Here is a 15,973-nt window from a genome sequence, read left to right as displayed (position 1 = left end):
ATAACATTTGAGTACAAAATAAAATACAGCTTCACTTCTTTAGTCATAATTTCTGCGTTTAAAAAATACTTTACCTCCAGACTTCTTCTGTTTGTTTGATATTGTCATTACTGCCACAAGTGGTGGAAAAGTGTATTATATTTGAGGACAACTTTATTTTTTGGCGGCCCTCTAGGGGGTGCTCACGGCCCAACTATGAGTGCTGGCCCTATGGTTAAGTAACACTGCCATGTACAACCTCTCCATATTTCTTTCTTGTTGGTCTTCCGTATTCTTTCCTCCTCATGGTCTAGAACAGTGATTATCAAACTGTGGTATTGTAACTGTTTTATTCTCATATATTCAAACAGTGTTACTCTTCAAAATGTATTTAATGTTACAATATACTTGCTAAATAAAGCCTCTGCCTTGATTTGAATGAATACTTAGGCCTACTACGACACTGTTTTTTAAATGTTGGGCAATATGGTGGTACTTGGAGAGCCTAGTGTTTTTGAGGTGGTACTTAGTAAAAAAAAAAAAAGTTTGAGAACCACTCGTCTAAAATACTACCTCGCGTCGTTTTTTACATCCTGCAATTAAAACTGCAGTAAAGCTATAAATGGTTATTCACATTCAATGTATCAAATGAGCACGGAAAAGAGCGAGCACCAAAAGCACTGAGGCAGCAAAAACAGCAGGTGGGTTATTGTGGCTTCATTCATTGCAGACTCAACACAAGCGCCGGATGTGAGTGACAGGTCAGTTTATGCAACAGAGTGTAGCCACGAGTTGCTGGTAGGACCTTAACAATGTCTCGGACCTGCAGATCGCTTTGGACATTTCATCTGTGCCTGACTACAGAGAAGCTGTAAGCAGGAAAGATCATTGAGGTTGTTTTTTTTAAAGCAATTTCTGCTTTGCACGATGTGGCCTGATTTTTAAAATAGTCACTAACCGTTATCAGCGTTTTGGTAAATATACATTTGTAACAACTAAAGCTGGTGTAGCTCATCTGTTGGCATACTGTAAATACCGTGTACAGAACGACCCATAAATGACTGTCAGCGATAAAGTGATAATGTTGAACTTTGAATTGGTGGGCGGGGGCGCTGTGGCTCAGATGGTTGAGCGTCGATTCAGAAACTTGAGATTTCCTGGTTAGACTCCAGCTTTCGCTATCCTAGTTACGGCTGTTGTGGCCTTGGGCTAGACCAGGGGTGTTTGAACTTTAAGACTGGGGATGGGCTGAAAGCAAACTGCATGGAAAGTAACTATATATATACAGTACAGGCCAAAATATTGGACACACCTTTTCCTCATTCAATGTGTTTTCTTTATTTTCATGACTATTTACATTGTAGATTGTCACTGAAGGCATCAAAACTAACAAATGCTTCTGTTAGACTTTCTGACAATATTTTTGAAATGTGTCTGTGGGGAGTTCTTGTCCTTCTTGTCAGGGAGATCGATAGCACTGCTTTATTCCGGAACGTGTTTGGTGTACATGTCCTCAGTAATGGACCTATATCATACCAGGAAGTGAAGAGACTCTGCGGAAAGAAGGTGCATTGTGTTGATGTGGAGTGCCATAAAATACAATATAATGTGAATATTTAAAATTTATTTTTAAGAATCGATTTTAGCTAATACAACTCGGCCTGTATGAGCGACTGATTTTGAACACTGTGCTGTAATTTAACTCAATGTGTTATAAGGGTATTGATCAAGCATCATAGAACACAACAATAATATGGCAAAGTAAGACTTATTTTCAAGAGGTTGCAACTTTGCACATTTATTATATTTTCTTGTTGCAAGTATCTTTAACCAAGTATGACAAACAGAAAACTGACACTCACAGACAATCAATGTCAATCAATGTTTATTTATATAGCCCTAAATCACAAGTGTCTCAAAGGGCTGTACAAGCCACAACGACATCCTCGGTACAGAGCCCACAAGACGAGCAATCTGGAAAACGGATACCAGTTTTTCACAGTTGAGGATCTCAAACAATCCAGATGGGGGCATCAGTCACCCAGACTTGCCCTCATGTGGGTTCCTGGTCCTTTTAGCCCCTTAAGGTTTGCAGTCTTTAAAGTAGGGGAAGGCGATGCTGTACATGTTTATCGCTCCGATACCATGTAAAGACAGGGCCGATATCCTGATACTAATGTTTCAAGTGATTGAATGAGTTAGTGATTTTGCCTTTAATTAGTTGCTCATGGTTATGAACAGAATCAAACACAGGAAAGGATTTTAGTCACAAAATGTGTAGTTTTTTTTTAAATTTCTTAACAATTTAGAAATACATAATGCAACAATGTAACACTATCAGCAAACTAATGACATGATTCCTTTATTCCCATTTTATTAAATACAATTGTTTGAGCAAAATATAGTCAATACGATGTAACCGAGCAATTCCCTGTACCCAACGGTACCAATTTTCAGCACATTTTGTGTGTTCAAATGTGTTAAATTAAAATTATTGATTGTTTTGTTTAGGAAAAAAAATTAAAATTGTATTTTACACGGCCATACATTTTCTTTCCTTTACACTTCCGTGTGTCAGTTGTAAGTACTGTACTGTATAGTAGACGTTGTATTAGGGCCGGGCGATATGGCTGAAAACTGTATTACGATACACGTTTTTTAAATTGATAGATATCGATAATTATTGTTATTTTATATGACCTATTTAAGCCTGCTAATAACTACAGTAGTACAATTTACAACTTATTTATCACTGGAGAAAGTCTCCTGGTAGCCAGGTCGTAAAATAATTGCAGTAAATGTGAAGGTAGTTGCAGTTTAAAGACAATAGATGGCAGTAGTGTATAAGCTATTGAATACTACACAGAGTAGTTTGGGAAGCAACTAATTAAACAGACACATCGGAAGTACTAGGATGTTGCATTAAAACCAACAAAACTAAAGACAAGTTTCTGTTATTGACTTGTTCTATCAAGATGTTACACTTTCTCTTCTCACTCCATGCAGAGAATCCACGGCGAGACAGAAAGCTGGCGCAACCAAATTTTGTAGATACTGTTACCTGATTGGCTGTTAGCGTGTCACTCCCATTGCTCAGTGACACTTCCTGTTTCCTTTTTAGGTGGGTTCCTAGCTAAAAGATTTCATGCAACGAATCTTGCTTCATAATTTCTGCTTTCTTCTGATCATAAAGCATGCCTCTCATCTGGATAGTACAAGGATGAAGACGTATTCCAACAAGTTGGTACACTTTGACAGCCAATTTAGACCCGGGAATCGTGAGAACGACACAAAAAGACGCTTGTTTCCATCCTCTCTTTTTTTAGCGAGGATTATGAGACATCCATCCATCCATTTTCTACTGCTTTTCCCTTTTGGGGTCGCGGGGGGCGCTGGAGCCTATCCCAGCTGCATTCGGGCGGAAGGTGGGGTACACATTCTTCATCTAAATGGTAATATATGAACATCCTAGCAGTCGGCATTCTAATGGCAGCAGACATTGTACAGTAATTGACATTTTATTATGTTTGTTGTCTCTCATGAAGTCTGCAGTGGGCAGTAATCAGTGATGGTGTTGAGGAAAAAAAGCAAAAGTCGTAATGCCTTTTTCAAAATTAATTCTTAAAATGATCAAAATACAAATAAAATAAATGTTATTATACATGTGCTTGTTACTACAGTACATATATACTTACAGCATGTATAAAAAAAAACCTTAAAGGAGCCATATGCAGTAATGTGGCCAGAAATGGTACTGCAATCACGGTCAAAATTCTGTAGTCCCCTCCCCTGAGGTTGCAAGATACGCAGCCGAATCAGAATCCTACTACAAGGAACTTCAAATGGCAATCGACGAGTCCTACGCTGTAGGTTTCTCTTGTTTATGCTTCTTGCAAGATGGTTTACTAAGTAATTATGCCACATTTTACTTATGTCGATTAGCCTAATGTATCTGTAAAGTTACGCAGCAATATTTTTGTCGGGAGTTGGGACGGATTGTTGGCATTACCTTTCTAAAATGTTTAGTTTGACCGCACGGACCACCATCTAAATAACTATACCTAATAATATATAATATATATCGCATAGGCCAACAGTAAAATTACCGCCACATTTCATTCAACATAACCCCATGTTGCATCCAACCTGACGCACTGCATTGTCTTCCATGTACGCACATCACCATCTTTCAGTGCAGAGTGCAATTCTATGAGCCAACCCACGTTACGCAAAAAACACGTTCAGCATAAATCATATAGCCTACTACCATGTTCCTCATTGTGCCCATTGGGTTGAGTATTTTCTTGCCCTGATGTGGGATCACAGTGACTTTTATGTTGTTGTGGCTTGTGCAGCCCTTTGAGACACTTGTGATTAAGGACTATATACTGTATTTTTCGGAGTATAAGTCGCTCCGGAGTATAAGTCGCACAGGCCGAAAATGCATAATAAAGAAGGAAAAAAACACATATAAGTCGCACTGGAGTATAAGTCGCATTTTTGGGGGAAATGTATTTGATAAAACCCAACACCAAGAATAGACATTTGAAAGGCAATTTAAAATAAAGAATAGTGAACAACAGGCTGAATAAGTGTATGTTGTATGACGCATAAATAACCAACTGAGAACGTGCCTGGTATGTTAACGTAACATATTATGGTAAGTCATTCAAATAACTATAACGTATAGAACATGCTATACGTTTACCAAACAATCTGCCACTCCTAATCGCTAAATCCGATGAAATCTTATACGTCTAGTCTCTTACGTGAATGAGCTAAATAATATTATTTGATATTTTACGGTAATGTGTTAATAATTTCACACATAAGTGGCTCCTGAGTATAAGTCGCACTCCCGGCCAAACTATGAAAAAAACTGCGACTTATAGTCCGAAAAATACGGTACATAAACTTTGATTGATTGATTGATTGATTGATTGAAATGTCCACTTCCATTTATTACGAGTAATAACAAAACGTAAGTCAATCAATCAATCAATCAATCAATGTTTATTTATATAGCCCTAAATCACAAGTGTCTCAAAGGGCTGTACAAGCCACAACGACATCCTCGGTACAGAGCCCACATACGGGCAAGGAAAACTCACCCCAGTGGGACGTCAATGTGAATGACTATGAGAAACCTTGGAGAGGACCGCATATGTGGGTAACCCCCCCCCCCCCCCCCCCCTCTAGGGGAGACCGAAAGCAATGGATGTCGAGTGGGTCTGACATAATATTGTGAAAGTCCAACACATCAGCGAAAGTCCAGTCCATAGTGGGGCCAGCAGGAACCATCCCGAGTGGAGACGGGTCAGCAGCGTAGAGATGTCCCCATCTGATGGACAGGCTAGCGGTCCACCCCGGGTTGGGAGCAGAGTAGAAAAGAAAAGAAAAGAAACGGCAAATCAACTGGTCTAAAAAGGGAGTCTATTTAAAGGCTAGAGTATACAAATGAGTTTTAAGATGAGACTTAAATGCTTCTACTGAGGTAGCATCTCTAACTTTTACCGGGAAGGCATTCCATAGTATTGGAGCCCGAATAGAAAACGCTCTATAGCCCGCAGACTTTTTTTGGGCTCTGGGAATCACTAATAAGCCGGAGTTCTTTGAACGCAGATTTCTTGTCGGGACATATGGTACAATACAATCGGCAAGATAGACAGGAGCTTGACCGTGTAGTATTTTATACGTAAGTAGTAAAACCTTAAAGTCGCATCTTAGGTGCACAGGAAGCCAGTGCAAGTGCGCCAGTATAGGCGTAATATGATCAAACTTTCTTGTTTTTGTCAAAAGTCTAGCAGCCGCATTTTGTACCATCTGTAATCTTTTAATGCTAGACATAGGGAGGCCCGAAAATAAAACGTTACAGTAATCGAGACGAGATGTAACGAACGCATGGATAATGATCTCAGCATCGCTTGTGGACAAAATGGAACGAATTTTAGCGATATTACGGAGATGAAAGAAGGCCGTTTTAGTAACACTCTTAATGTGTGACTCAAACGAGAGAGTTGGGTCGAAGATAATACCCAGATTCTTTACCGAATCGCCTTGTTTAATTGTTTGGTTGTCAAATGTTAAGGTGGTATTATTAAATAGATGTCGGTGTTGAGCAGGACCGATAATCAGCATTTCCGTTTTCTTAGCATTGAGTTGCAAAAAGTTAGCGGACATCCATTGTTTAATTTCATTAAGACACGCCTCCAGCTGACTACAATCCGGCGTGATGGTCAGCTTTAGGGGCATGTAGAGTTGGGTGTCATCAGCATAACAGTGAAAGCTAACACCGTATTTGCGTATGATGTCACCTAGCGGCAGCATGTAAATACTAAAGAGTGCAGGGCCAAGAACCGAACCCTGGGGAACTCCGCACGTTACCTTAACATAGTCCGAGGTCACATTGTTATGGGAGACACACTGCATCCTGTCAGTAAGATAAGAGTTAAACCAAGACAAGGCTAAGTCTGTCATCCCAATACGCGTTTTGATACGCTGTAATAAAATATTATGATCAACAGTATCGAAAGCGGCGCTAAGATCAAGAAGCAGCAACATAGATGAAGCATCAGAATCCATCGTTAGCAATAGATCATTAGTCATTTTTGCGAGGGCTGTCTCCGTAGAGTGATTTGCCCTGAAACCGGATTGAAAAGGTTCACAGAGATTGTTAGACGCTAAGTGTTCATTTAGCTGCTGTGCTACAATTTTTTCGAGGATTTTCGAGATAAACGGAAGGTGGGACACCGGCCGGTAGTTTACCAAGAGATCAGGATCGAGGTTAGGTCTTTTGAGTAGAGGATGAATAACCGCTTTTTTGAATGCTAGGGGAACAGTCCCAGAGGAAAGTGATAAGTTTATAATATTTAACACTGATGGACCTAATAATACAAAAAGCTCCTTGATAAGTTTCCCAGGAATTGGGTCAAGTAAACATGTTGTTTGTTTTGTCCCATTTACACATTTTGACAATTCCTCCAATGTTATTTCATCAAAGACAGAGAAACTATTTTGGAGGGCGGTATCCGTCGTATATACAGTCGTATTTGTGTTAATAGAACCCAGTTGTAGCTGAGATGCATTGTCTTTAATCTCTTTTCTAATGACTTCAATTTTCGTATTAAAGAAATTCATAAAGTCATCTGCTGAGTGGGTGGAGCTACTGGGAGGAGTCCCTTGTTGGGTTAGCGATGCTACTGTACTAAACAGAAATTTAGGATCATTTTTGTTGAGGTGGATGAGATTTGAGTAATATTTAGCTTTAGCTGAGGTAAGCATGCGTTTATAAGTTATTAAACTATCACACCATGCTTGATGGAAAACCTCAAGTTTAGTCGCACGCCATTTGCGTTCCAGCTTTCTACATGATAATTTCTGGGCTTTAGTTTCTTCTGTAAACCATGGGGTACGCCTTTTAGGGGCCCTTTTTAACTTTAGCGGTGCTACACTATCAATGGTGTCGCGCAGGGCGTCATTAAAGTTGTTAGTGAGGTTATCAATAGAGCCCACATAATTTGGGAATGGTGCCATTACCGAAGGCAGTAGGTCAGTAAGAGTCGTCGTTGTGGCAGCATTAATGTTGCGGCTGCTATAGTCGTTATTATTATTATTATTAGTTTGTTGACAATGAGTCAGAACTTCGAATTTCATAAGGTAATGATCGGACATTACTTTAGTGTACGGGAGTATCGTAACTTTAGAGGTGGGGATACCCCTGACAAGCACTAGATCTATCGTATTACCGTTGCGATGCGTGGGTTCATTTATTATTTGTGTAAGACCACAGCTATCAATTATAGTCTGGAGCGCCACGCATGGAGGGTCCGATGGGGTATTCATATGGATATTAAAGTCCCCCATTATGATTATATTGTCGGCGTGCGTCACTAGATCAGCAACAAACTCTGAGAATTCACTGATGAAGTCCGAATAGGGCCCAGGGGGGCGGTAGATAACAGCCAGGTGGAGAGGCAGCGGTGTGACAAACCTCAAAGTGAGCACCTCAAACGAGTTATATTTATTATTTAGGTTAGGTGTAAGATTATAGTTTTCATTGTATATTAGTGCGACACCCCCTCCCCTTTTAAGAGGTCGGGCAACATGTGTATTGGTATAGTTAGGAGGAGTTGCCTCATTTAGCGCAAAAAAATCATCTGGTTTGAGCCAGGTCTCGGCGAGACCAACGACATCAAGATTGTTGTCTCTAATGACTTCATTAACTAATAACGTTTTGGAAGACAATGATCTTATGTTTAAAAAGCCCATATTATAGGTAGTGGGCTGTTTTGAGGATTGTTTGTTGAAATTATCCGAAGTAGCAATATTAATAATGTTGCGTTTATTATGCGTAGTGCACTTTAAATAGTTTCGACCATATCTAGGAATTGATACGACGGGGATATTCAGATTGTTTGCTTGATGTTGCGATAAACTGAACGCATCATAGTTAGCTACCTCAGTACAATGTATGTCTGCCTCTGACACGGTCACAAAAGAAAAAACATTATGTGAGTTGTGTTTTATTCTAAGAGAATTGCTATGTGTGCAGGGATTATCCAGCCTGGCGCCGGCTAGTTCTAGTTTAAATGGCTTCTTACCCGGAGACTCCACGCTTCTTTGGTTAGCTTTTCTCTTTGTTGTTAGCCCCGCTCGGCATCCCCGCTTCTGCTTCCGCTCGCACCGCTTACGTCGTCTCCATTGGCGGTCACCGCTAGCACTTGACTCCGCTGCTACAAAGGCCGCTCGATGTAGCCCGCGAAGTATTCCCATGCTAGTGAGGAGGTCGCCGTACAGGCATCTTTCAGTCTATAACGACCCGATCCATCCACATCCAGAATTGTCTGTCGGTCGTATGTGATCACAGAGTGTTCACGCTTTGAGCCAGCCATGAAATTGACAGAAATGACGGGTGTTTTTTGCCAAATCGCTCTACACTCCCAAGAGCGTTAGCGAGCCGCTGCATAGCCATAGCCATGCGCCGCCATTTAAATGCCTGACTTACCTATCAAGGAGGAAATTAGCAAGTTTAACATCAGATGAAAAACTTTTGTCCGCCTTCAATCGTCTCCATCTTTCAAAGGCATCCCCGATACAAATCCTTGTTTTGTTCCTGGCTTTGTCATGAATAAGTTGAGAATCGTAACGATGCCTTTTAGATTTACTCAGGTCTGACATGTTTAGTAACTTTACCAGTGGCAGTAGCTAGACGAAGATGGCGGTGCGTAACTGGCAACCTGGATGTGACACACTCACAGACTTTCTAATTGGTCAAAAAGTGGCTTAGTGTAGACCAGTGGTTCTTAACCTGGGTTCGATCGAACCCTAGGGGTTCGGTGAGTCGGCCTCAGGGGTTCGGCGGAGCCTCTTCCGCGGAGGTCAAGACACACCCGACTCATCGTGTAAATAAAAACTTCTCCCTATTGGCGTATTATGGATACCCCCGAACAATGTTTCCTCTAATTTTCCATCTGATTTGCAGGTGTGTAATTTGTTGTGAGTTCATGCACTGTGTTGGTTTTGTTCTTTGAACAAGGTGATGTTCATGCACGGTTCATTTTGTGCACCAGTAAAAAAAACATATAACTTTGTCTTGAATTGGAAAAAAACAAACATTTTATTTTTCACTAAAGAAGGGTTCGGTGAATGCGCATTTGAAACTGGTGGGGTTCGGTAGCTCCAACAAGGTTAAAGGCCTACTGAAAGGACATTTTTTTATTTAAACGGGGATAGCAGATCTATTCTATGTTTCATACTTGATCATTTTGCGATATTGACATATTTTTGCTGAAAGGATTTAGTAGAAAACATCGACGATAAAGTTTGCAACTTTTGTTCGCTGATAAAAAAAAAGCCTTGCCTGTACCGGAAGTAGCGTGACGTCGCAGGTTGAAAGGCTCCTCACATTTCCCCATTGTTAACACCAGCAGCGAGAGCGATTCGGACCGAGAAAGGGATGATTACCCCATTAATTTGAGCGAGGATTAAAGATTCGTGGATGAGAAACGTGAGAGTGAAGGACTAGAGTGCAGTGCAGGACGTATCTTTTTTTCGCTCTGACCGTAACTTAGGTACAAGGGTTCATTGGATTCCACACTTTCTCCTTTTTCTATTGTGGATCACAGATTTGTATTTCAAACCACCTCGGATACTATATCCTCTTGAAAATGAGAGTCGAGAACGCGAAATGGACATTCACAGTGACTTTTATCTCCACGACAATACATCGGCGAAGCACTTTAGCTACGGAGCTAACGTGATAGCATCAGGCTTAACTGCAGATAGAAACAAAAGAAATAAACCCCTGACTGGAAGGATAGACAGAAAATCAACAATACTATTAAACCATGGACCTGTAACTACACGGTTAATGCTTTCCAGCCTGGCGAAGCTTAACAATGCTGTTGCTAACGACGCCGAAGCTAACTTAGCTACGGGACCTCACAGAGCTATGCTAAAAACATTAGCGCTCCACCTACGCCAGCCAGCCCTCATCTGCTCATCAACACCCGTGCTCACCTGCGTTCCAGCGATCGACGGAGCGACGAAGGACTTCACCCGATCATCAATGCGGTCGGCGGTTAGCGTCGGATAGCGCGTCTGCTATCCAAGTCAAAGTCCTCCTGGTTGTGTTGCTGCAGCCAGCCGCTAATACACCGATCCCACCTACAGCTTTCTTCTTTGCTGTCTTCATTGCTCATTAAACAAATTGCAAAAGATTCACCAACACAGATGTCCAGAATACTGTGGAATTTTGCGATGAAAACAGAGCTTTTTGTATTGGATACAATGGTGTCCGAATACTTCCGTTCCAACGATTGACGTCACGCGCATACGTCATCATACATAGACGTTTTCAACTGGAAGTTTCGCGGAAAATTTAAAATTGCACTTTATAAGTTAACCCGGCCGTATTGGCATGTGTTGCAATGTTAAGATTTCATCATTAATATATAAACTATCAGACTGCGTGGTCGGTAGTAGTGGGTTTCAGTAGGCCTTTAAGAACCACTGGTGTAGACATAGCCTTAGAATGCATTAAAAAAAATACATCCGTCGGCATGTCTTTCATAATAATTGTGAACAATAGGGCAACTTTTTTTAAACAGTGCAGTTCCCCTTTAAAACTTGCTAGATACAAAATATTTACTTTTAGAAGAAAAAAAAGAAATTGTTGCTTAACGGGGACCTTTTTTAACTTTCTTGAAATTATTCTTTTGCAGCCTCTACTTCCAATCACAACAACCCAGCAGCCAGACTGTCAAGACAAGCATGCCGGCTTTCACATTTCAGACATAGTTCTGGTTGTAGTGTAAAACATTCCTGCATGCTCGCAGATAGACATCATTGTGTTCCAGCTGTCTTGGAGCTCACATTTGGTGGGAGTGTGTGTTTATCCGTGGGCGGTTTAGGAGTTGGTGCATGGGAAAAGTGTGTGTTTTTTAAGTGTGTGTCGCTACAGTGTTGCAGGAAGCTTCCTTTAGAAAGGGAAATAGTTTAGTTACCCCCCTTTTTTTTTTTTTTTTGCAAGGACCCCCGGCGGGTCTCGAACTCCAATTGGAGAACATTCCATGCTGCCATTGTGTTCAATTCGCAGCGGGCTGTTGGCAAACTTAAAGGTACCCGCGCCTAGACGTTGATTATCGGGCGCGATGTGAAATGTGCGAGTGTTGAAGCGGCGATCGTCCTCGCCGCTCGTTGTTTCTTTTTCTTCCCCTCGTCCCCGGACACCTCCACTCCTCGGCGGCCGCACGCTGTGTGGAGGCAGCACGTAGAGCAGCGAAGGAAGGAAGGAAGAAAGAAAGAAAGGAAGGAAGTGGGGCAAGGGATGCATTTTAATACCAAATCGGGACACATGTTGAGCTAACGGCCCGCTCCACCTCCCCGCTTCTCCTCCGAAACGTTTGTTCCTCCGATCCTCGCTTTGGATCAAGCCAGCGGAGAGAAAGCACCATCATGGATCCCAGTAAAATAGTGAGTAATTATTCCATCCATGTTGTTGTTTTTGAACATGGGATCATGGGGGTTGTGTCCTTTAAGGTATTCTTGATGCAAGCAGCGACTTGTTGTTGTTGGAAGTTTTGTGTTTTGCTCCCAGGCACAATGGTGCGTTTACTGGTCCACAACATGTGGGAGATTTTGCTTCTTGGTTTTGGTAGTAGGATGATAAAATATTTAAACTAACCCAGCAGGCACAAGACATTGATATAACGTTGATCATACTTACATGTCTTTTTAAACGTGACTTTGAAACAACGTTGCAAAATAGTTGTATTTGTAAATGATAGTGTTGTTTGGGAAAATGACCACATTTCAATGGTCCAATCAACGTCACAACCTGACATTGAATAAACCTTGTCAAAAAGCGTGTTGTTTCAACGTTGTATTTGGGTTGTAGAATATTGGTTGGGAATTGACCAAAATGAAATGATCAAATCAACGTCAGAACACAACATTGAATATACATAGTCAAAAAACATGTTTAAATGTTGAATTTCAATCAATCAATCAATCAATGTTTATTTATATAGCCCTAAATCACAAGTATTTGTGTTGTAGAATATTGGTTGGGAAATGACCAAATTTCAATTGTCAAATCAACGTCACAACTAGACATTGAATAAATGTCGTCAAAAAGCGTGTTGTTTCAACGTTGTATTTGTGTTGTAGAATATTGGTTAGGAAATGACCAAATTTTAATGGTCAAATCAACGTCACAACCTGACATTGAATAAACCTTGTCAGAAAGCGTGTTGTTTCAACGTTGTATTTGTGTTGTAGAATATTGGTTGGGAATTGACCAAACTTCAATAGTCAAATCAACGTCAGAACACAACATTGAATATACATAGTCAAAAAACATGTTTCAATGTTGTATTTGTGTTGTAGAATATTGGTTGGGAAATGACCAAATTTCAATTGTCAAATCAACCTCACAACTAGACATTGAATAAACGTCGTCAAAAAGCATGTTGTTTCAACGTTGTATTTGTGTTGTAGAATATTGGTTAGGAAATGACCAAATTTCAATGGTCAAATCAATGTCACAACCTGACATTGAATAAACGTCGTCAAAAAGTGTGTTTCAACGTTGTATTTTGTGTTGTAGAATATTGGTTGGGAATTGACCAAACTTCAATGGTCAAATCAACGTCAGAACACAACATTGAAAAACGTCATCAAAACGCATGTTGTTTCAACGTTGTATTTGTGTTGTAGAATTGACCAAAATTCAATGGGCAAATCAACGTCAGAACACAACATTGAATAAACGTAATCAAAAAGCAGGTTGTTTCAATGTTGTATTTGTGTTGTAGAATATTGGTTGGGAATTGACCAAATTTTAATGGTCCAATCAACGTTGCAACCTGACATTGAAGACACGTCGTCAAAAAGCGTGTTGTTTCAACATTGTATTTGTGTTGTAGAATATTGGTTGGGAATTGACCAAACTTCAATGGTCAAATCAACGTCAGAACACAACATTGAAAAACGTCATCAAAACGCATGTTGTTTCAACGTTGTATTTGTGTTGTAGAATTGACCAAAATTCAATGGGCAAATCAACGTCAGAACACAACATTGAATAAACGTCATCAAAAAGCAGGTTGTTTCAATGTTGTATTTGTGTTGTAGACTATTGGTTGGGAATTGACCACATTTTAATGGTCCAATCAACGTCGCAACCTGACATTGAAGACACGTCGTCAAAAAGCGTGTTGTTTCAACATTGTATTTGTGTTGTAGAATATTGGTTAGGAAATGACCAAATTTTAATGGTCAAATCAACGTCACAACCTGACATTGAATAAACCTTGTCAGAAAGCGTGTTGTTTCAACGTTGTATTTGTGTTGTAGAATATTGGTTGGGAATTGACCAAACTTCAATAGTCAAATCAACGTCAGAACACAACATTGAATATACATAGTCAAAAAACATGTTTCAATGTTGTATTTGTGTTGTAGAATATTGGTTGGGAAATGACCAAATTTCAATTGTCAAATCAACCTCACAACTAGACATTGAATAAACGTCGTCAAAAAGCATGTTGTTTCAACGTTGTATTTGTGTTGTAGAATATTGGTTAGGAAATGACCAAATTTCAATGGTCAAATCAATGTCACAACCTGACATTGAATAAACGTCGTCAAAAAGTGTGTTTCAACGTTGTATTTTGTGTTGTAGAATATTGGTTGGGAATTGACCAAACTTCAATGGTCAAATCAACGTCAGAACACAACATTGAAAAACGTCATCAAAACGCATGTTGTTTCAACGTTGTATTTGTGTTGTAGAATTGACCAAAATTCAATGGGCAAATCAACGTCAGAACACAACATTGAATAAACGTAATCAAAAAGCAGGTTGTTTCAATGTTGTATTTGTGTTGTAGAATATTGGTTGGGAATTGACCAAATTTTAATGGTCCAATCAACGTTGCAACCTGACATTGAAGACACGTCGTCAAAAAGCGTGTTGTTTCAACATTGTATTTGTGTTGTAGAATATTGGTTGGGAATTGACCAAACTTCAATGGTCAAATCAACGTCAGAACACAACATTGAAAAACGTCATCAAAACGCATGTTGTTTCAACGTTGTATTTGTGTTGTAGAATTGACCAAAATTCAATGGGCAAATCAACGTCAGAACACAACATTGAATAAACGTCATCAAAAAGCAGGTTGTTTCAATGTTGTATTTGTGTTGTAGACTATTGGTTGGGAATTGACCACATTTTAATGGTCCAATCAACGTCGCAACCTGACATTGAAGACACGTCGTCAAAAAGCGTGTTGTTTCAACATTGTATTTGTGTTGTAGAATATTGGTTAGGAAATGACCAAATTTTAATGGTCAAATCAACGTCACAACCTGACATTGAATAAACCTTGTCAGAAAGCGTGTTGTTTCAACGTTGTATTTGTGTTGTAGAATATTGGTTGGGAATTGACCAAACTTCAATAGTCAAATCAACGTCAGAACACAACATTGAATATACATAGTCAAAAAACATGTTTCAATGTTGTATTTGTGTTGTAGAATATTGGTTGGGAAATGACCAAATTTCAATTGTCAAATCAACCTCACAACTAGACATTGAATAAACGTCGTCAAAAAGCATGTTGTTTCAACGTTGTATTTGTGTTGTAGAATATTGGTTAGGAAATGACCAAATTTCAATGGTCAAATCAATGTCACAACCTGACATTGAATAAACGTCGTCAAAAAGCGTGTTTCAACGTTGTATTTTGTGTTGTAGAATATTGGTTGGGAATTGACCAAACTTCAATGGTCAAATCAACGTCAGAACACAACATTGAAAAACGTCATCAAAACGCATGTTGTTTCAACGTTGTATTTGTGTTGTAGAATTGACCAAAATTCAATGGGCAAATCAACGTCAGAACACAACATTGAATAAACGTCATCAAAAAGCAGGTTGTTTCAATGTTGTATTTGTGTTGTAGAATATTGGTTGGGAATTGACCAAATTTTAATGGTCCAATCAACGTCGCAACCTGACATTGAAGACACGTCGTCAAAAAGCGTGTTGTTTCAACATTGTATTTGTGTTGTAGAATATTAGTTGGGAATTGACCAAACTTCAATGGTCAAATCAACGTCAGAACACAACATTGAATAAACGTCATCAAAAAGCATGTTGTTTCAACGTTGTATTTGTGTCGTAGAATTGACCAAAATTCAATGGGCAAATCAACGTCAGAACACAACATTGAATAAACGTCATCAAAAAGCAGGTTGTTTCAATGTTGTATTTGTGTTGTAGAATATTGGTTGGGAAATGACCAAATTTTAATGGTCCAATCAACGTCGCAACCTGACATTGAAGACACGTCGTCAAAAAGCGTGTTGTTTCAACGTTGTATTTGTGTTGTAGAATATTGGTTGGGAATTGACCAAACTTCAATGGTCAAATCAACGTCAGAACACAACATTGAATAAACGTCATCAAAAAGCATGTTGTTTCAAC

At 39.6% G+C, this 15,973-nt stretch overlaps 1 protein-coding gene across 4 annotated transcripts in view; it reads left to right on the top strand.

Moving 5' to 3' along the window:
- Positions 1-15,973, top strand: part of hip1 (huntingtin interacting protein 1) — a 122,401-nt gene that overhangs the window by 17,522 nt on the left and 88,906 nt on the right. Inside the window, exon 1 of one of the 4 annotated variants that reach the window (XM_062068259.1) lies at positions 11,278-11,952. The exons of the other annotated variants lie outside the window; for them this stretch is intronic. Within the exon in view, the coding sequence (XP_061924243.1) occupies positions 11,935-11,952 (18 nt within the window). The 5' untranslated portion in view covers positions 11,278-11,934. Of the gene's footprint in view, positions 1-11,277; positions 11,953-15,973 lie in introns of those variants that run through there. 4 annotated transcript variants of the gene reach the window in all.

This window comes from Entelurus aequoreus, linkage group LG13, assembly GCF_033978785.1.
Source record: "Entelurus aequoreus isolate RoL-2023_Sb linkage group LG13, RoL_Eaeq_v1.1, whole genome shotgun sequence".
NCBI lineage: Eukaryota > Metazoa > Chordata > Actinopteri > Syngnathiformes > Syngnathidae > Entelurus > Entelurus aequoreus.
This window is presented reverse-complemented; position numbering and strand designations above follow the sequence as displayed.